Source organism: Cibotium barometz, chromosome 31, assembly GCF_041138505.1.
Source record: "Cibotium barometz isolate CiBa-2024 chromosome 31, ASM4113850v1, whole genome shotgun sequence".
NCBI classification, from domain to species: domain Eukaryota; kingdom Viridiplantae; phylum Streptophyta; class Polypodiopsida; order Cyatheales; family Cibotiaceae; genus Cibotium; species Cibotium barometz.
In genome coordinates, this window is record NC_141076.1 from 22,916,368 (window position 1) to 22,938,931 (window position 22,564).

General features: G+C 45.1%; 1 protein-coding gene across 2 annotated transcripts in view; it reads right to left on the reverse strand.

Moving 5' to 3' along the window:
• Nucleotides 1–239: 239 nt before the first annotated feature.
• The window catches only part of TED3 (Pex2/Pex12 N-terminal domain-containing protein / zinc finger (C3HC4-type RING finger) family protein), a 33,791-nt gene continuing 11,466 nt past the window's right edge, over nt 240–22,564 (reverse strand). For both annotated transcript variants that reach the window (XM_086824889.1, XM_086824890.1), the window contains exon 7: nt 240–630. In XM_086824889.1, coding sequence (XP_086681015.1) covers nt 340–630 — 291 coding nt within the window. In that variant the 3' untranslated portion in view covers nt 240–339. The remainder of the gene's footprint in view (nt 631–22,564) is intronic.

Sequence of the window (22,564 nt, forward strand, 5' to 3'; positions counted from 1 at the left end):
CAACTTGGCAAGAACAGTCCAAAAGATCAAGGAGATTACATTGACCAATGTGCAATGCCAAATCAAAACAGATAACCCGACATTGAAAGGCAATCATCCTACGACAAAAAAAAGGGGGATTGTCACCACTTGAAATGTTAGATTTTAACCCCTCTTTGGGGCAACTTTAAAGCACTCATGCCAAGGGCAGGATAGAAGTAAGCCGGTCAAATTTTGACAATGAAGACTGCGCATGGAAGTAGCTCCAAGATATTGTAGATTTCAAGAAAACTACTGAAACAGTTGATAGCATCTATGATTTTTAAAAAACTTTGTACACTTTATCTTGATATCCTTCTTTTATTTCAGCCTTTCTTGCAAATGCAAGCGTTGCATGGCTATAACCTGCTCATTGCATTTTACACACCGAAATGATGAACTTGCTATACACCTAGTTCTCAAGCAATAGTAGCAATATCGATGCTGACACGGATGTGCTATGTAAGTGATGGTAATTGGGCATCGCTCACAAACAGGGCACGCATCCTCCTTTGTCATTGTCTTTGATAATTTCTCACTTGAAAAAGGGAAGGTGAGGGCTTTCTTTATAGAAGTGATGTTCAGCAATGGTAAGATCAGCAGTAGAAGCTCCTGCAATCAGACAGCATGTCGTGTAAACACATTTGCAAATAATAAGTGTGCTTAAACCTTATTTTGAAACAAGAACTCCCATGACGAAGAGAAAATATTGTACTGAAAAATAATATTGCCAAGGAAATATGCTATCCAAAATTTGACATTTTGTAGGGCTCAAAACTTGCACAAGGAAGCAAAATATGCATGGCTATATGGCCAAAAACTGCAGGACATATAAACGCATTCAGTATCTCTTTCTTCGGGCCATTTTTTGAAACTGCAACATTCAGATACAGCTTTGCCATTTGATTTCCAACCTGACTCAACACTCTCGCACTGTACTTCTTTGCCCAATCTTACACGTCATTTATCCACATTTCTCAAGCAATGCTCCTCACCTCTTTCTCCAATTGTGTGAACAATCCCCACATTCAACCAGTTGACCAGATTTGTGGTCGTAGACTAGAATGGAGAATCTATTTATGCAAGGCAGTATCAGAGCAGTTTCTCATAATCTCTCCTCCAGACATCACAAGTTTAGAAAAGCTTTTTTATGCCATCACGACTTTAGAATTAACATAATAAATTTTTTTAGAGAGCCATGCTTTGCATGGACTAGTTAACGTGTTGTTCTGGCTGCAATCTGAGTCCTCGACATATATTCTCAGTTGTCTAACTAGTTAGACAGCTCCTCCTTCAGAGAAAGTGGTATTTGCTGTGTTTCAACTTTCAGAGAAAGTGGTATTTGCTGTGTTTCAACTTTCAGAGAAAGTGGCATCATAGTGTGGTTGTGCCAACCCAGATTCTCTGGCAAGCTCAAATAAAAACCATAGGATGTCGCTTGGTTGATATAAGCAACTGCTGCTAAGTAGATATGTCAATGGATACTTAAAGGTAAGAAAGATTTTCCTTCTTCCTCTCCACTTAAGCACCTGTTCCATCAACAAGCTCAAAGGATCTGCTTGGCCTTCTTGATGTGTGATCATAGAACCATGCAAGCCCATGTCCTGAGCCCGAAAAAATTGCTAGTTCACACCCCAACCTTGATTGTTGCATGTGTAAAAGTGGGCCATATATTGTCTGGGGGAAGGGAAGGGGACATAGAATATTGTTGCACGCACCACCTTTCCTCATCAACCATTCACCTTGATGATTCTTGGCAGTGCTGAAGGCAAGGATCCTCCTAGATTCTTGACAACTTGCTCCAGTACAGAAGAGGTTGGGTTACAAGTGGCAAGCTGTAGCGTCTGAACTGGGAGCTTGCAGCTTATTACACTAGATTTTACTTTGGCATGTATTAGCTCCTTTATTGAGAAAGCCTTGCCTCATCCGAGTTTCTTAGTCTCCTGTTTTACTGACGTCATTCATTGCATTTAGTACGATTTTGTGAATGCCAAGAGCATCTTCAAAGACATCAGGTCACTTCTTATGGTCCAGCCTTACGGTAAGAGCTTGCTCTCCTTCTGCTAGCAATCCTGTGGGCTACATCAGAGTGAACTGGGGTTTCTTGGAGGAACTTGGAACTGGAGTCCTTAGAGGCATCATGATATGCATGGTTTTCCGCAGCCATGTCCTTATTAAGGGGGTGGGAGGAGCGCTCTGCCTTCTTCCTCAGTACGATTGGGATATAGAGTGGCTCCTTATTTCTCTCCATGCTTTTAGTGGAGGCCATGGGCAAGTTCTTGGTGGCTAAGAACAAGGGTTGCAGGGATCTATGGCTACCTATCAAGGAGGCAAAGAAACTAGGGGAGGCCATTCTTGCAATGAACCCAAGATAAACAAAGGCTGCTCCTCCCACAGGCCACACTTTGGGGAGGATAAAGTTTTTTCTCCTTGACTATCATGTCACACCTAAGCATATTAAAAGTCATCAGTTCTAATTTACACAAGTCATGTCTCAGTGGTCATCACAGGCGTCGATGTCGAGGAAGCCGCATAGATTTTACTTTTCCTATCTTAAGCTCCTCCTGCCCCCCAAAAGGAAAACAAACAAGTTCCCCAAATCCACAGGCAAGGTACATGCAATAACGGTAACTCCATGTGGCTGTGAACACTGGACCATGAGCTTCAAAGCATGTCCACAAGCCTGATGTCATTGAGGCAAGGAAGAAGAGAGCATGTTCCCAACTTATAAAGCTTTATTCCAATCCATCTCCAACCAAGCACTAAGAAGAAGGAAAAGGCAAAGAAGCCTTTGTCAAGGTCTAGTGGGGTGAGTGAAGTTTTACACAGATGCACAATATAGGCAAAATTGTCAAACGACTCCAGCAACAACAGGACAAAAAGCCACCACAAAGATGATTTAACTATGCACACAGAAATGAAGCTCGTGATGACTTTTCAGCTATGCCAAATTCTTATGCAATTGATAGTCCAATATGGGCTAAAGTTTCTCAAGGTCATGTAGTGCAAGCTTTATGTTACATGCACTGAGGTTGATCGTGGTAATGCACAACAGGGCCTTCTTTATACATTCACAAAGTAGAGAGAGAGAGAGAGAAGAGAATAGAAGAGAAAGTAGACAACACAGTATTGGGTCCCAATTACCCACTGAAGCCAACCCCCCTCTCTTCTTTGGAGAACTGTTGTACAATGCTTGAGAACAAGCGATATGACTGCCCAACGCAAGGACGAGGAAGACCATACGTCGGCTAAGTATCCACCAATCCAAGGGCACGGCAGAAGACTCCTCGAGGCCACTTATGCAAGTCCAGGATAGCTGTAGGACTAAACATATGCTGGTTTAATGCTTAAGAGGAGAATGTTTGCCTGGAGAGGATGATTGCTGACTTCTGACTTGATGCTGAATTTTATGCTTGATGATCTATGGCTGAAGGCTGGCACTTGCTTATATATGGAACAAAATTGCTGGTCAGCCAGTAAAAGGGTTGTTGGCCTCTTTTTACTGGACAAATATTGCTATAGTTAGCATTAAATACTGCACAAACAGCATTTAATGCTGTGCAAATAATCCTGATGGCTGACTTTCTCTCACCCGACCTGTTGCTGCTTCCAAGTAGTCCACCAATAACGGGGGGTACTCCTAAAAGAACTCTTCATGCAACCATACTGCTTCATGGGTTCCTTGGTCCTTGAACTTCGTATAAAATTGTCTTATTCTTCGGCCGGAACCAAGCTTCCATCTATGGAGGGGAATTTGCTCTGGCTCTATGACTTCTGCCTCGTCGATCATGATTCATACATAGTTATTGCTCTTTGGATACATCTTCCAATGTTGGGCCTACATATTTCTTCAACCAAGAAACATGAAAGACATTGTGCATAGTCCAACTTTCCGGCAACTTTAACTTTAAAGAGACATCACTTAACTTTCGAATGACTGGAAAAGGGCCAAAACTACAAAATGAAAGCTTGGGATGACGCTTGCCCACTTGCTTCAGCTGTTGCTTCATGATGCGGTGACATCTGGCCTATATTTATTGGCTTGCCGGGTATAAGCTTCTTGAGCTTTAGCAGGCGCTCCTTAATTGACTCAATGATTTCCGAAAATATTTCGGTTGTCTTGTTGGCCTCTAGGGGTGGTGATACCTATCTCATCAAAAGTGACGACCACCGGCGACCAAATGTTGCCTCATACGGCATCCGATCAATACTCGATGAGTGAGTATCATTTAGGATTGCCTCTACCAACGGAAGATATTGTTCCCATTTCGACTGCTGGTCATGGCAGTATGATTTGAGAACATCAAAGGCCAATTGATTATATATTTATGTTTGGCCATCTGTATGTGGATGAAATGCATTGGACAGCTGTAACTTAGTCCCAAAGTTGTTAAACAACGCTCTCCAAAAATGGGACATGAACTTGGGATCTTTGTCTAATGTGATTGTTCGTCGCAAACCACGAATGGATACCAGAATCGAATGAACAAGCGAGCTATGTCCTCGGTTATAGCTGCCTGCTGGCATGGAATGAGCATGCAAAACTTATTGACTCTGTCCATAATAGTCAAACTTACTGAATCTATCCACAATAGTCATACACTGTGTTTCTAGATCCAGGGCCTACGAAGTCCATACTGATGTCGTGAAAAGGTCCCTCTGGAATAAGCAAAGGCTGAAGTAACTTTACCTGTTTTGTCACGTGCATACCCGTGCCATGGCTAATCCTCGCATGAACAGCGTAATCCCTGATTAAGTCAGCATTTAGGACATCATCAACAATAGCATTAGCATTAGCATTAGAATCAGAATCATCATCACTCATCATCACCTCCATCACCATCACCAGCCTCATCATCATCAACAGCATCACCATCAGCATTAACAACATGGAGGCACGGGACCTCTACCAGCTTCTTGTAGATAGCCTGTCGACAGCCAACAGAAGCCCTAGCAACAAGTGGGATAGCATCCAGATCTGTCCACAATAGTCAAACTTACTGAATCTATCCTTAATAGTCATACACAGTGTTTCTAGATAAAGCTAAGGTAGGAAGAGGGCCTACGAAGTGATGTTGTGAAGAGGTCCCTCTGGAATAAGCAAAGGCTGACGTAACCTTGCCTGTTTTGTCATGTGCATGCTCATGCCATGGCTATTCCTCAGCATGAACAATGTCAGCATTTAGGACATCATCAACAATAGTATTAGCATTAGCATTAGAATCAGAATCATCATCATCATCACCTCCATCACCATCACCATCACCATCACCATCCTCATCATCATTAGAACCATCAACATCATCATCATTAGCACCATCATCATCGTCATCAACAGCATCACCATAAGCATTTACAACATGGAGGCATGGGACCTCTGTCAGCTTCTTCTAGACAGCCTGTCAACAGCCAACAGAAGCCCTAGCAACAAGTGGGATAGCATCCAGATGAAGGCCAACAAGGTGGGGCAGCAAAAGGAGTAAAGCACAGCATTTATGGCATTAATGCCAATATCTTATCCAAGACCCAACCGACAGTTGCTTGTACTGGCCGACATGTACCTCAACATCATATATAAGAAGGGAAGTAGCAAATAGAAAGAATTAGCACAGCAAATAAGTAGTTAATAGGGCAAATGCACCGCTAAAGATAGAAAGAATTAGCACAATATCAACTCGCCGTAATTCGAACAAAAACTTCACAAAGTGAAATCTGCATGTCCGCTAATACGGCTAAATTATAAACCTAGATGAATCCACGAACATGCCCAAATTCACCTTTAGGAACGTGCATGTTATATACTCATGGTAGTCAATCCACAAGACTATATAGTGGGTGTAGAACTCTGTATCAAGATATGCTCTCACACGCACTCCACAGACACCATAGTTGTTTCTCGTACCAGTACGAACCCATTCGTACCATACGGTTCATATGGTATGATACCGTACGATTTCATACAATGCGATTTTTTATTCCCCCCCCCCCCCCACTCCCCCACCTTGAGAAAAAAATTTCAAATGCTAAAAAAAATATAGAAATCCTAGTTAACAAAGATCCTAAATGCCCGCAATACTTCGCAACTTTCGTGTCCACTCAATATTCCATATGGGGTTGCTGAGAGACCTAAAAAATCTAGCAAGGTAGACTGGTAGTGTACACTTGATGGGTAGGATGAGAGAATCTTGCTACATCACTTGGAGATCCCTGGTATATGTAGGCTAGGCAGTCAAATCCTCAAGTTATGTACAAGGGAGAAGATTTGGACATTGCCATTTTGATCTAGAGAGGAGTCCCTAAACCTATCACCCTAGATGCACTCCCAATATTTGTGCAAGGACGGTCCCTTAGTCATAAACGCTACACCGGGAGACCTTGGTGTTACATTACCCATGCAGATTCTTTTTTGGAGACAATTGGGAGATCGAACCGAGAGAGACACATCTCCATGCTTTGGTTCCTCAAGCACTGTAGACTCCTCCCCCTCCAACCTTCCCTCACATTCAAGCTTAAAGCTCCATAGTTTGTAAGTGTTATAAAAAAAAAAACCGTATTTTATTGTACGGTATCCGAAAATTTCATATCTAACCAAAAATTCCCTTACGATATCGTATTTTCGTATCGTGACAACTATGACACACACACACACACACATAAGAGCATATATTCACACAAAGACCTTCGTACTAAGTCATAACCCAATCATTCATTCAATCATCATTCTCCTAAGTCAATAGAAGTCATGTAGGGCCAGGGTCACCCCTATGGGGTTGACCAAGGGCCTAAGTTATGTACAAGCATTCAGCCACTTTTTTGTACCATATTAAATACATAAAAACCTTGACACCTATCTCTCTTCTTCTCTCTCCTCTTAATCATGTTTAAATTAGCATCTTGTTCTAGGGTTGTGGATCAATACAGCAAGGCTTCCGTGTATGCAACATTGGTATCAGAGCATTCAGGCTCAACCCACTAAGCATATAGTCCCAAGGAAGATGCACACATCCAGCAGAAGAATGCAACAAGGTAGCAGATGGAGTGGTCTACAACAGGCGAAGCTAGAGGAAGCATTCCCTGAGAGTACGTACGCAACACCAATACATTAATCTCTCATATCAATTCCAAAGGCCTAGCAACAAGCATGATGAGTTCCAACAGGTAACCCACCGTTGTGTTAAGGATAAGAGATAGCAAGCATGGGGACAACAATGAAACAAATGCCCAGTTCTTCAACAAGACTTAGAAGTGGAGATCAGAAGTAGAAGGTGTTCAAAGAAAAATATTAAAGTCAAAGTCAGAATCAGAAGTAGCAGTTTAAAGTTATAAGTCTAGGGAGGAAGGATGACAACATATCCACCCCATCATCAAGTTTAGCAGGAGGGGATGTCACGTGCACGCCCGTGCCATGGCTAATCCTCAGCATGAACAGTGGAATCCCTGATTAAATCACTATTTAGGACATCATCAACATTAGCATTAGGCATCAGAATCATCATCATCATCATCACCATCCCCAACGTCATCATCATCACCAACATCATCATCATCGATAGCATCACCATCAACATTTACAGCATGGAGGCATGAACCTCTGTCGGCTACCTGTAGACATCCTGTCGACAGCTAGCAGAAGCCCTACCAGCAAGTGGGACAGCATCCAGATGAAGGTCAAAAAGGTGGGGCAACATAAGAAGTAAAGCGCAATATTATGGCATTTACTGCCAATATATGGTCCAAGAACTGGCTGACAACTGCTCGTAGTGGCCGACCTTCAGCATCATATATAAGCATTCTATCATAATTTAGTCATTCAGTGAAGTCATTCATTCAATCATCATTCTACTAAGTCAGTAGAAGTCACATAGGGCTAGAGGTCACCCCTATGGGGTTCACCAAGGGCCTAAGTTATGTACAAACATTCAACCACCTTTTTGTACCATATTAAATACAGAAAAACCCCGACACCTAGCTCTCTCTTCTTCTCTCTCCTATGTCTTGATCATGTTTAAATCAGCATCTTGTTCTTGATCAGGCTTAGGATTGTGGATCAATACAGCAAGGCTTCCGCGCATGCAACAGCTTTCGTATGTGAAACTTTCACTTTTTGACATATCTGACACGCTTGGACGTGTTGGTAGACATCCCAACGCAATTTTGGCCAATAAAATGACCTCTCTAACTTTTCCAAGGTAGTGTTGATACCTCTATGACCTCCGACAAGAGAATCAAGGTGTCACCAATTGGTCCACTCGTGCTTTCTCATTATGTATGTACATTGGACTGACGTCCATGGCAGTTTGTTAGACATCTTCATCCCCTTGCTACTGGCTTCCTTTGTGGTGTCCTATTTTAGCCTTTAGGGCTGACCATGTTAGCTAGAGGGACTAGTCATGTTAGAAATTGTGCATCTCAGTGTATTTGGGGAATGCCTATTTATGAGGTTTTATCCATTTCTCTCCTATTTAGTAGGTCGTGGAGCAGTTGGCCAGCTCCTAGGGGCAATCGGCCAACTCCCTTACTATAAAAGGGGCCCTCCTCTATTCACTTGTTTATCATTTAACCTATTTGACAAGCACATGTTCTACACCATTTGCTGGCAAATATTGCCATTGTAAAAGCCTCTTGCTACATAACATGATGTTCATTGTCCGATGTCTCTCTCTTTCCTATGTTTCGCTTCCGCATTGTGCAACTTTATCATGATATCAGTCACTTAGGTGACCGGCACTTCAAGCCGGTGGCGGCAAGTTTCCTTTCTGCAAGAAGTTCAGCGTTTTGGGAGTAGAAGGCTTGCATTTTTGCTACATATGCAGCAGAGGGCTGCATTTTGTGCAAATTTCCAAGCAGCTGCATTTTTCCTCACCACTTGGCTGCTGTGTTTTCCTCTGGCTGCTGCTTTTTCATCCTAAAGGCTGCGTTTCTCTTCTAGGGTGCTGTGCTTCAGCTTTGGTGGCTGCATTTTTGTAGTGGCAGTAGCTCTTTCTCCCCTATGCTATCTTCTCCATCATCCGTTGGTGGTGGTGGTGCGTGGGCTGCGTTTTCAGCCTTGGACAGCAATGGAGGTGTTTCTTCCCATGTGCTTTCAGCCTTGCCTTCGCTTGAGAGGGGGCTGTCGGTCTTGTGCTTTTGCGGTGTTGGCATTTGGAGCAAATCTCTGGACAGCAGTTAGTGGTCCTCTTCTTCACATGTGGAGCACCACACACTTGTGGCATCTTCAGCCTGCCTCTTCTTCAATGGATCTACCTCCTTTGTGGGTGTTTTCTTGCAAGTTTTGGTGGACTGTTTGTTATTGTCCAGCTCCTTTCTCTCTCAGTTTTGAGAGGGTGCTTGTTCCTTGTATCTCGTTCCGTTGGAGAAGTGTTGGAGATTGGTTGCGGGGTATTCAAATCATCAGTGGCACAAAGGCTTGCTCGCAGAGGTGTGCTATTGCTGTGGATGTTCTTGGAGGAGGCATCTTTCCTTGTTTCTCAAGAGCAGGTAAGGTTCCCTCCTAGTGGACAGGATCAGGCAGCTGCTACAGTGCAACAGATGGGATGGTGTCACTGCTACTCTTTTGGAAAGCAAGTTCATTTGGCCAAGGATTGCAATACCAAAGATACAGCCCAGGCCAGGACCAAGTTTTCAAGATGGGCAATTATAATATACGGGATGATGACTCTGATACTTCTAGTGTCCCAAAGGCTGCACAAGCCAGGGAGGACTTGGATGGTCAGCTTCTATAGTTATAGAGATAGTTCTCCCCCATGTGCTTCCAGCCAGAGGAGGCTTGTGGGTGGGAGAGAGGACTGTTAGTAGCTCCATTTCTCATGCATGGGATTCGTGAGTCGGAGTTCCAAGCATTAAAAATATATGGTGAGAAAATTTCATTTTGGAGCTACGGACTAGATGTGTTCCACGTCTATTGCTTGGTGTAGTAGAGATTATGGACAGGATGTGTTCTAAGTTCATTGTTCGAGGTTCTTGGGACATGATGTGTTCACAGTCCACTCTTGGGGATTATGGGGACAATGTGTCCAACACCTCATCATTTTATTCTTGGAGTTCACTGCACACTTGTGTGGGAATTCAGAGCCAAGAAAAGTTCCTTGTTGTTCAGGGTGGCATTTTGTTTGGACGAGTCGGGTTGGCCGGTGCTCTTTCCGAGGTGTATCCAGTACTGCACAATATTGGAGTGTCCATGGTTGCATCTTCATTTGCTTATCTTCTTCAAACTTTGCCCACTATGAGCTGCAAAGGGAGTGTTAGAAATTGTGCATCTCAGTGTATTTGGGGAATGCCTATTTATGAGATTTTATCCATTTATCTCCTATTTAGTGGGTCGTGGAGCAGTTGGCCAGCTCCTAGGGACAGTTGGCCAGCTCACTTACATCACTATAAAAGAGGCCCTCCTCTATTCACTCGTTTATCATCTAACCTATTTGACAGGCGCATGTTCTACACCATTTGCTGGCTGATATTGCCGTTGTAAAAACCTCTTGCTACATAACATGATGTTCATTGTCTGATGTCTCTCTCTCTCTCTCTCCTTTGCTCTCCCCCTCTCCTATGTTTTGCTTCCACATTGTGCAACTTTATCAAGTCACCCCTCACATCTTTTCCCCCATTTTATGGAGTCATGGTTTTTTTTCCCCAGTCATGAGGGTGCTAGTCGGCTGCCCCTGTTTGGGCATATATATAGCCGGGCCATCCCCCACTCACACACTTCAGTATTTGCCTTGCATGCCTTAGTGCCTCTACGTTTTTGGCTTGCTGCACTCCCTCACATGCGAGTTGATCTTCCCCCTCGTGCTCCAGACCTGTACCAACATGTGCTGCTTGTTTGGTTGATATTGAGGACAAGTATACACCTACGTTTCTCTCTCTCCTCACATGCGAGTTGATCTTCCCCCTCGTGCTCCAGACCTGTACCAACATGTGCTGCTTGTTTGGTTGATATTGAGGACAAATATCATGTGCTGGGGCGGTCCAGGCGCCCCAAGATGAGAGGCCCATCTCGACACCGGCGGAGACTACAACAGAGGATCAGGACCATACTAGCACGGCATGGGAGACGTCCAGTCAGAGTACTCACCATGGAGGATATTGAGGAGATCCGCCAGCGTCCGATGCGGCACATATTATGAGATGGAGGCACCTCCATAGTGTATCCCACCGTCCCACATGATATTGTATCCCCTCACTATATTCCACTCACCTCCATAGCGTACCCCCCCCCCCTCACTATATTCACACCCTATAAGGGTTTCTGTTTACCTTCCATTTCCAGTTTCATTTTCTAGGTGCCTGTAGTATCATCTTTATTTTTCATTTTCTGGGTTTTTTTTTATCCAGACATTGTATCAGATCCACCATGATGTAACTTTTGGTCTCATAGGTCATTATGGCCTTTTGAAGACGTTAATATAACATTTCATTTCATTTCATTTTCATTTCTCTCTCTCTCTCTCTCTCTCTCTCTCTCTCTCTCTCTCTCTCTCTCTCTCCTGTGTTTCCACTTTCCCATCTTCCGCTGTGCATTCCTTCATGGTCTCAGAGCTCCCGGTTCTGTTGCGGTGGTAGCTCCCGGTTCTGTTGCGGTGGTAGTGCCTCTTCCTTCAGTGTTTTCTGCTTGCATCCCCCCTAAGGGTGTTGTCCGCTTGTGTGACATCTGCGTTTTGGAGATTCATGACTCCGGTGGCCTCAAGTTTGCGGTACAGAGGAATTTCCATCAGCATTTTCATTATGGGTGCAGTTGTGGGGCTGCTTTGCTGACTTATGGTCAGCGTTTTGCTGATTTTGGAACGCCTACACCTTCGTTTTGTTTAGTCCTGGATTTCTCTCAGTGGCCAGCGCTTTGCTGATTTCAGAGCGCCGGTGACTTGCAGCATTAGTTGCTCCCCCTTCTTCCTTCATGGTATCATCTAGGATCTGCGTTTTCCTGCTGCCCCATATTCTGCCCTGTCTAGACTCTACAGCCACTTCACCTCTGCGTTTTTTCAGATCTGCAGCCCCTCGTTGCTGCGTTTTCTGGATTGTAACTGCTGGTAACTCTACCTCCTCTAGTGGACACATATCACTTGCAGAGGGGGTCGTGTGGATTGTGGCTTTGGTGACAGCTTGGTACCTGAGGACACTGAATTTTCTGATTTTAGTCAGCATTTTGCTGATTTTTGGAGCATCTATACCTGCGTTTTTTTCCTGGCCTACACAGTACCTTGTTTTCTCCTGTTTCTTGCCTTCTGTTGTGGTGGAGTACAGTTTTTGCTGGACAGCAGTGTTTTGGCTGCGCTTTGCTTCCCAAAGGAGTTTTCTACACTCAGAGGGGGCCCATCTCCAGCTACTTCACTTGAGGATCAGTTTCGGGAGCTGTTTTGTATCTTTGGAGAATTTCTTCTACGACTAGAGTTTGCAGATTTTGGAGGAGAGGAGTTCTTTCTTGATGAGAGTAGTGATCTTTTCAGAGATCCTGTGCAAAGTTTTATTTTGTGTGAGCCTATGTTCTTTGCAGTGTTTGCAGAGAAAGGAGGGTATTTTGCCTATGAGGTGTGATCCTTGCCTTTCACAAGGATCACTTGTTTGTTGTTGATTTGATTCTACTTATGGAAGGGTCTCGTGCTATCAGTGATGCTTTCGAGGACTTTATTACCATTGCAATTTATATTCATGCTTCCCTTCCTCATTGTGAGGAGTCTACCTCTGCCTCTCTTTGTGATGCTTCTGAGGCTGCCCCTCCCCCTACTAGTTTTGCATTTGGTTTGATGCAGCGTGCAGGGTTGTTTTGGAGGATGGACTTTCGGACCCGATAGGATGCTTTGGATCTGTGGTTGCTAGCCGTGCCTGGGGGGAGAGTGGTACTTCCAAAGTTTTTTGGATTTGGATCAGAATAGGTTAGACTAGTACCAGTCCGAGGACATCATTTTTTAGAGGGGAATGTGGAGTCCTTGCATCTGGCGATGCTCACCTCCATAGTTGTCAGGTACGATACCGCACGGTTCGTATGATACGATACCGTATGGGAAAATACGGTATGATATAAAAAATCTTATTGTATGGTAAAATATGGTCTTTTAAAAAAATAGTTACAAACTTTGGTATTTTCAATTTCAAAGAGAAGATAAGTTGTCACACGACACAAACCAATTCCATTAAAACCAAGTTGAAAACATACATAGATGAATCATGATAGACTAAGTCATACAATGCGTGACGCTCTAGGCATAGGTAGTAGTAAGTACAAAAAGTGGTGTACAAAAAACAGAGGCTAGAGGGCCGGGGCTAGAAGGCTAGATGGAGAAGTGATCACTATCAAAATTAGAGCTCTCGCTAGGATCATCTCCATCAAAAGAGTGCCCATCAGAGCGCTCGCGGAACTCACCTTCGCTAAGAATGTTGTCCTCGTCATCAAACTCGGGCTCTCTAATGTTCTTTGACAAGGCAATTGGAGCATCCTGATTTGCAAGAGCAGAGAAAGAACTACCGGAACCTCGTCACGTGTAGGTTTGCATTGTGCTACTCGACCCGGAAGAACAAAAGGTGCATCCGCGAGTGCCTACTCGCACTCCTCTACTACTAGGCCGAGTTGTTGCACGCCCACGACGAGTACGAGAAACTTGTCGATCAATCTCCTCAAGCTATATGAGAGCTCCACATACAATCTCTCCTCCTCCTCTCTAGCAACTCAATGTCGGTAAAGAGGGCGAGTGATTTGTAGGCCGGATGTAGCAGGGCAGTAAGACCATGGATAGGTCGTCGTACCCACCTCCAACTCCTATCCACAATGTGCAAAAGATCTTCGCGCTTGTCCTCATCGCGTGCGCAACTCAGCGGACATGAAGTGAACCAAGAGGCCCAAGGTAGCGCCCTCCATGTCGGTCATGCGCAAAACCCTAAAGAAGGAGGTTATGGCAATGACAATGCTTTGCACCTCGGCCCAATTTTGTATGTCCTTTGCGTCACTCACCTCTCTCTCATCTCGATCCATCCACTCCGGCCAACCATTATTTGGCGAAGGGGTGTCTTCACATCATATAGCCTCTCCAAGAGAAGCCACATGTATGTGAAGCTATGGTGGAAGGCTTCTTTAGCTCAAGGGTGCTATGTGCACGGAACATGGCAAGCACCTTCACCTTTGAGGTGAAAAAGGTGACGATGGAAGTGGCTTGCCGCATGATGGTCTTCATCCACTCCAACTTGCCCATGTCCTCCATGAGCAAGACTACACAATGACACGCACATGGTGTCCACACTATGGAGGGATAATCCCTCTCCGACAAGCGACCCATTTGTCAGCAATTCGATGCATTGTCGGTGACGACTTGCACCACATTTTCTGGGCCAACCTACATCATACATGCGAAAACATTTAAATAAGTAACGTAATCATACTTTCAAGAGAAAAAAAAAGCAAGGCATATCTCACGATTCTCACCTCAATGATGGCTTGCTTGATATGGCAATATATGAAGTTGCTCGTCGTCTTCCTCCCCTGCTTCCCGAAATCCATTGCTCGTACAAAGTATGTGCCTAGAGGGGAAGACACAAGTATGTTGATGATTCCCCTCTTCTTTCTCTCACTCCAGATGCTACACCCATACTTGGTCCATCCTGCTCGCATGGTTGCTAGAGAATTATCGATTCTCTCCCTCTCTTCGTCAAGTTGTTTGGTGCGCATGTCATGGTATGAGACGCCGGTATATCCATGTGTCGGGCCCACATTTGCAATGGCTTTCACCGTTGTCTTCCATTGCTCCACCTTGAGCACATTGAAGGAGAGATTGCACTCAATAACGGTGCGTGCAATCTCTATCTCTGCTTGACGTTAATGCTCTCAAAATGGAACCCCCAGTAGCTTCAGCTAAAGTAGATTGCCTCGTGCCTTGGTCGGACCTTGTCCTCTTTGCGGAGGGGGCGAAGGCGGAGGCACCAGCGGAGGCGGCAGTTGAGACGGCGGGAGAGGAAGTATCCCGTGGTGGGAAAATGACCTCATCATGGACGCTTGAGTTTCTACTTGGGTGGTTGACACCCCTAATGGCTATAAACATCTCATCGGTGATGTTTTGAGGCACTTCCTTGCATGGTGCCACTTGCCTCCCCACCTTTGCAATGTGCTCCCGAAACCTAGTGAGGCCGCTCACATAAGGCTTGCCACAATATTTGCAAGTCCAACTATAACATTTTGATCTTCCGGTCGCTTGTGAGACATGGATGGCATGCAATATGAAAGCTTCATTCATGTCTCTCATCATTGTGATTGGTGCATGCTTCTTTATATACTTGAAGGGTGCCTGCTTTTGCCATGCTTTGCTTTTGCTTTTACCGCTTGGCTTTTGTTTTATTTTCTTACTTTTGCTTTGCCTCCTTGCTTTTGCTTTAATAATAGTCAAAGTTCTTGATTTATGCTTTTAGAATTTAGAGCCTTGCTTTTTGGCCTTGGAGCAGCTTTTTGCAAAAGCGGCTTTTAGCTTTTTGATCCAGTTCGATGTCCTCTTTCCATCAGTGCCCTCAGCTTTTTGGTCAACAAAGTTTTGACTTTTGCTTTTTCTTGCTTTTTGACGGCGCGGTCTTTTCAGCTCCTTGAAGTCTTCGACTCTCATAGGCCACGGCATGGCCTTCTTAGTTCAAGACTGCTCCAATGCAATCTCCTGAGACATCACACTCTACCATAAATGGTTTTGATAAATTTGGAATAATCAATACCGGTCCTTTGCTGGCATAAAACTTTAGTGCTTCAAAGGATTCTTTTTTCAACTTTGGCCCACTGAAATCCCGCGGCTTTCTTTGTCAAATCATGTAGTGGACTTGCTACCACAGCAAACCACTTGACGAACTTCCTGTAATAAGAGCATAAGCCAAGGAAACTTCAAACTCCATGCACACTAGTCAACTCTCGCCATCCCACAATAGCCTTGACCTTTTCAAGGTCCATCCTGACCCCTTCCTTGGACACTATATAGCCCAAGTAGTGAATCTCTGACAAAAAGAACTCACTCTTCTTGCCATTCACATACAACTTGTGCTTCTGCAATTCCTGAAATACCATATCCAAGTGCTTTCGATGCTCTTCTTCATTCTTTGAGTGCACAATAATGTCATCAAAGAAAGTAGCTGCAAACTTTCTTGAAATATTCTTTCCATCATTCGGTTGAAGGTAGCCGGAGCATTGGTAAGACCAAAAGGCATCACCAAATACTCATAGAGTCCAAAGGTAGTCCTGAATGTGGTCTTGTGAATGTCCTCCGAAACAATCCTGACTTGATGGTATCCACTCTTCAAGTCAATCCTGCTAAAAATAGTGGCTCCATCCAATCTATCCAAGATATCATCAATCCTAGGAATAGGAAACCTGTTCTTTACAGTGATCTTACTAAGAGCCCTGTAATCAATACACATACACCAAGAACCATCCTTTTTCTAAACCAATAAGACTGTGGAGCAAAGAGGTGATGAGCTAGGTTGAATCAAACCCTTTTCCAAAAGCTTGGTCACTTGCTTCATAATCTCTTCTTGTTGAGCCTGACTCACTCGATAAGGAGGTCTATTAGGAGGTGAGCTTCCTGGCATGATGTCAATCTTATGATCTTCTTGTCTCTTTGGAGGTAGCTCTCCTGGAACAATCCTCATACTTCTTTAGGAAATCTTTCCTTTCCAGATCAAGAGTTGAGAGTGACTCATCACCGTCAAATTCCTTTGGATCTCTTACATATATCAAGTACGAGAAATAGATTGCTTTATTGCTTTAGGAACTTGTACATAACTAATGAGTGGAATGGAATTCCCCTCAACTCCTACATCAAAAGTTACATTCTTGCCTTTAAAAGGCTTATTTCCAGCCCAATCAATGGTCGGGTCTATCTTCTTATGCCAGGGCATACCCAAAATCACATCACAATATCCAACTTGCCAACAATAAAGTTCTCATGATCCACATAGTCTCCAATCTGTAAGCGAAGCTTTCCCAAAATAGGAGTCACCTTGGCTGACATTCCTTCAAAAGCCGCACCTACTGTAAAGGAGTTTCGAACCTATCCGGAGGGAGGTTCATGGCTTCAACCACTCATGGATGGATGTAGTGGTGGGGGTAGCACCACTATCCACATGGATAAGTACTGGTTGGTTTGCCACTTTGCCCTAAGCTTTGAAGAGTTCTTGTCACGACCCTATGTTTTTCTCTCGACAGTATGCAGGTGTGCACGAGGACATGGTGGACAGTGTGAATGGCATCAGTTTGGAGTTGAAAAGGAAACCCATGTGTGGACAACCCCAAGTGTGAAGGGAACAACTAGATTTTAATTTAAAAGGTTTTAGAACCTTTAGTGGCCCAAGGGCCAAAAGCTAATTTGGGAGACAAGCCTCTTTCTATCTCATGCTTTTTGGGAGGCGCCTGCTGGATCTGTGGATGTGCGCGTTTTTTTCTCTTGGAGGGGCTGACGGACTGAAGCTGCGGCACATGTTCTGTCTCTCCCTTTTTCGCTTGGCACGCGGAGGGCTGCAGCAGAGGAGGGTGTGCGCTCTCTCTCTCTCTCTCAAGAGGCTGCGCTGCAGTACATACAGGGCCGACTGAATCTCTCTCTCTCTCTCTCTCGCGACTGTCAGCCTGGATTGCACGTGGCTGGACTGCACGTGGGCTGAACAGAGGGTTGAACAGCAGGCTGTCGGGCTGTTTGCAGGTGGCGCACAGAAGCTGAACTGCACGTGGGGGCTCTCCCTTACTTGCTACAAGTTGGGCTGCGTGCTGGAGGGGCTCACATGCTTTTGGAGGGGCTGGACTGCGCTCGCTCGCTCTCTCTCTCTCTCTCTCTCTCTCTCTCTCCCCCTCACTTGGAAGGAGCCACAGGGGCTATAGGCGGCTGCAAGAAGTGTACAGCCGTGTGGGTTTCTCTCTCCCCCCTACATACTCGTGGGGCATCAGCTTGGTGTTTGGTGGTTCCGAACAAATGAACATAGACATCATGTTGATGGCGTTCAACTGATGGAACTTTCAGCTTCTCTGCGCTTTGGTTCGGGACTGTTTTGGAAAGGGCTTATGGACTGTTTCGCGGCAGTGCATGTGGCTACGAACATGAGCAATTCCGGGACTGTTTTGAGATCAGTTCGAGGACTGTTTATGGGCTATTTTTGGTTGGCTGCAAATTCAGCTATGTGCTTGGGTTTCCGGCTGCAAGTACAGGTCACTTGAATGTGTTCCTTGGCATGGGAGTGATGCAAGCTCGCATGGCTGCATGCTCATGGAGCAGATTGTTTTCTTCCTGTTGGAAAGGAACAGAGGGACCTACAGTTATGGGCATCTCTATGTTTCCAGATGTTTCATGAGGGAACAGGTAACTAGATGTATGCCGTTGTTGGCACTATTGTTGAATGGTTCTGTATGGAAACAGGACAAAGGTTTCAAAGGGAAACAGGCCTAAGGGTTTCACATGGTAACAGGTCGTAGGTTTCTTGAGGAAACATGTTTATGGTTCTCCAGGAGATAGGTCACATGCAGGCAGAAGGTACAGGAATGGACCGCATGTGGCTATGAACATGAGCAATTCCGGGACTGTTTTGAGATCAGTTCGAGGACTGTTTATGGGCTATTTTTGGTTGGCTGCAAATTCAGCTATGTGCTTGGGTTTCCCGCTGCAAGTACAGGTCACTTGAATGTGTTTCTTGGCATGGGAGTAATGCAAGCTCGCATGGCTGCATGCTCATGGAGCAGATTGTTTTCTTCCTGTTGGAAAGGAACAGAGGGACCTACAGTTATGGGCATCTCTATGTTTCCAGATGTTTCATGAGGGAACAGGTAACTAGATGTATGACGTTGTTGGCACTGTTGTTGAATGGTTCTGTATGGAAACAGAACAAAGGTTTCAAAGGGAAACAGGCCTAAGGGTTTCACGTGGTAACAGGTCGTAGGTTTCTCGAGGAAACATGTTTATGGTTCTCCGGGAGATAGCTCACATGCAGGTAGAAGGTACAAGAATGGACACATGTTTGGTATAGCCTTTCTACTGATTGGACATGGGACAGGGAATCCATGACAGAGATGGATAGCACCCTTGGAAGGTAGAGAGGGTTGGTACACGTGTGTCGACTGTATGGTATGCTGTGCTGTGATGCGAGTTCTCTTTTGGGAAACAGTTTGGGAGTCTGTGTTGTGATGCAGAAGCACTGGATGTGTCAGGGTGTGATGTTGTTCATAGGGTGAGAGGCTATGGATGGTTGTGGCAACCTTGATCATGGGAGAAAGCTTCTGTATGCAGACTCAATGTGTGAGAACAATGGCTGGACTTGTTTGTGGATGCCGAGTGAATATGAAGCCATGATGCACGGTCTTTGTAGGCTTTAGGAGTTCTACTGTGACGGCTGAGTTTCCAGCCTTATTGTAATCAAAGCTCTCTTATATTCAATTAAAGAAATACCGCAAGGGGCGCCACTGCGTTTTGGGGCCAATCGGTGTCCTTGTACTGTTAGCAGAAGCACTCTAGCTCCCCATGGTTGTTTTCCTTTTCTTGGTCCTCAAAGGTGTTGAAGTGTTTTGTGTGCGAGTGTTTGTTTCACACCGCCCTTTGGTTTCGTTTGAAGACCGAGGCCAGTTTACAGTTCTCTTCTCTGGTGGTGTATCATCTTGATGTTGAAGTTCTTTAGGTAATGCATTACTTTGGGGCAGTTTGGCTTCTTGGTTTGGTTTATCAGGACACTTTACAGCCATGTGTCCTTTCTTTCCACATTGGAAACATTTCCCTTCTTTGACATAATCCTCAAGTTGCTCGCGGGATAGCTTCTTTTGATACAATGGGGGTTTATCTTCATTTTTGTTCTTCTTTTCTTGTGGCTTGTTCCTTGCTTGAGATCCCCCTTTGAACTTCTTCTTTTGGGACGAGTCTCGATTCTCATTCTTTGATTTGCCCACCATCCAAGGTATATATAGAGCTTCGGCTTGCAAGGCTTTGTCTTGGGCTTCTTCCAAGGTTTTAGGTCCCACCATATAGACTGGTTGGTAAAGCTTTGGCTGCAATCCATTGACATATGAGGTAAACTTCAATGAGATTATTAAGATATGTTGCCACACTTTCTCCTGCCTTTTGCTTTACCTCATCCCATTCCTTTTGTACATCTACCTCGAAGGTAGCGACAAGGAACTTCTTGTTGAACATGGTTTTGAAATCAGCCCATGAGGTAGGCTCGGTCCCTTCTTGGACCACTTTTAGCCACCAATTCAAGGCGGCATCTTTCAAGTGCATACGGACCGTGCGAGGTTCGGACTTTCGGAGAAGTCCTCTTCTCCAAAGGCAAGGTCAAACTGTTTGATGAAGGAAGTCAAACAGTTACGCTTTGTCGATGTCAAGGCACAAGATAATTGATGCCAAGCTCACCACAAGGATGACCCACAAGAGTCTTACACCAGGCTAGTACCAATATCCAATATATGAACCGGATTCTAATGTTTCACAAATACCCCCAAGAACTCTGCACCCAATATGGAAATGAGTCTCAAAAAAAGGGCAAACACCAACGTGGAGGATGCTGACAAGTCCAAAGACAATCCAAGGTGGCAGCGGCTGACTTTGTGGCTACCGATGTGACTGAAAGATAGCAAGAGGTGGTGCAAGCCAATGATCTTTAGGCAATAAGCGGCGGAGCAACGTGCTGTACAGGGTGACATAGCTGTGCCACAAGCGGCAGCGTCAAGTGGCTGATATTGCAGGTGGCGACGCTGCTATTGTAGCACTAGCGGTGCACACAAGCTGGTAGAAGCGGCTGTGGGCGGTGCTTCTCTGAGGACAGTGCATGCAGTACGAGGGGTTCTGCGCAAAGGCAACAGGCGGCTGTTGCCGTGGCGGCAATGCGCTGCTGACGGCTACAAGTGCAAGCGGAGGCGCTGTTGGACAGGCACAAAACAGTGGGCTTTGTTGCGGATGGGGAGCCTTCCAATAGGGCGGCAGGAGCTATCCTCCAAGGTATGTATGGACATGTCACGGTGTCCTTTTGTATGGCTCATTGCCTAAACAACCTCCTCAAGGACATATGGGCATTGCCATGGATCAGTCCGCTCATTGAGGTGGCCAACACCATGGACTCCTTTGTCCTCAACCACCGACGACTTCGGCATGAGTTCAACAAGAGGTCCTCTCTCCTCGAATATTCCGACACCCGGTTTGCCTACAACTTCCTCATGTTGGGCCGGTTGAATGATTGTAGCGGTGCTTTGAGGGGCTTTTCCTTAGCGATGAGTTTGTCGACATGCAAGAGTCCCGTATAAACACTGGCCGAGAGTGTAGGTTATGGGCGGATGACACCTCTTGGTGGGAGAGCGTGAAGACCACGGATGCTATGGTGAGGCCCATAGTCCACCTATTGAGGATTGTAGACACTATGCAACCATGCATAGGCAAGGTCAACGAGGCCATGGATCGCATGATAGAGAAGTTGAAAGACTTCATGCCTGACGAAGACAAATATGAGGGGATCCATACTACTCTCCATTGCATGCAGCAGCTTATGTGGTGGACCCAGAATTCCAAGGCAACAAGCACGAGAGCGACTGGGAGGTGAGCGCTAGGTGGAGGATCATCTTGGACCGTCTTGTGCCTGGTGCATCGGTTAGGCGCAAGATTAGGGACCAACTTTCCATATACAGGTCATTCCATGGCTCCTATGGCTGTCATAATGCAAAGATCAACCGCTCCAAAGTTGGTGCTACTCTATGGTGGGAAGACTTTGGTTCGGATGGACCAGAGCTACGACAGCTGGCCATTCACATACTTAGCCAAGCCGTCAGCTCCTCTTGCTTGGAGCAACTTTGGAGCCACATTGCCTCTAGGAAGAGGAACCGACTTGGGGTAAAGCATGCCAATGACCTTGTCTGCGTCAGCATGAACTTGCAAATGCTTTGCAAAAGCGTGACCAAGAAGGCAGATCCCTTCACCGAGTGGGAGATGAGTCAACAAGACGATGAGGTGCAGCCGCAGCATGCCAGTGAGGATGAGAGTGAGAATGAGCTTAATGTTCCTTTGGCACAAGCTACCCATGACCATGAGGCGAGCACTTCACATGGATGATCATTCATGGATCATTCATGGGCCTTACTACTTAGCTCTAGCCTCTAGGCTTTAGAACTTTTTGTCATTTAAGTCCTTCCATGTATTGTGCCTCCTTAAGGCTTAGTCCTGACTCTTGAGTCATGACCCATTTTGTATGTACTTAATTATTAATACAATCAACCGTCAACGCCTTCACTCTTTCATCGACGTATTTTGTTAATATGACTCAAAAGCTTACCATTTTAGTGTAAATTTGTGCTCATTTTGATGTACTTCCAAAGTAGAAAAACTTTTTAAAAATATTTTTTCCTCCCCCGTTCCCTACCTATAGTCGTCCCTGTACTGTCCCCCGTTACCGTCCCCTGTCCCTTGTGACTATGTTCCAGATGCAGAGAGGCAGAAGCTTTGACCCCAAAAGCAAGAAATGCATCTTTCTAAGATACGACATGGAGTCAAAAGCATATCAGCTCTATGACCCGAAGGCCAAGAAGGTGATTGTGAGCAAAGATGTCCAGTTTCAGGAGCATAGTGGTTGAGTACTTTAGGTA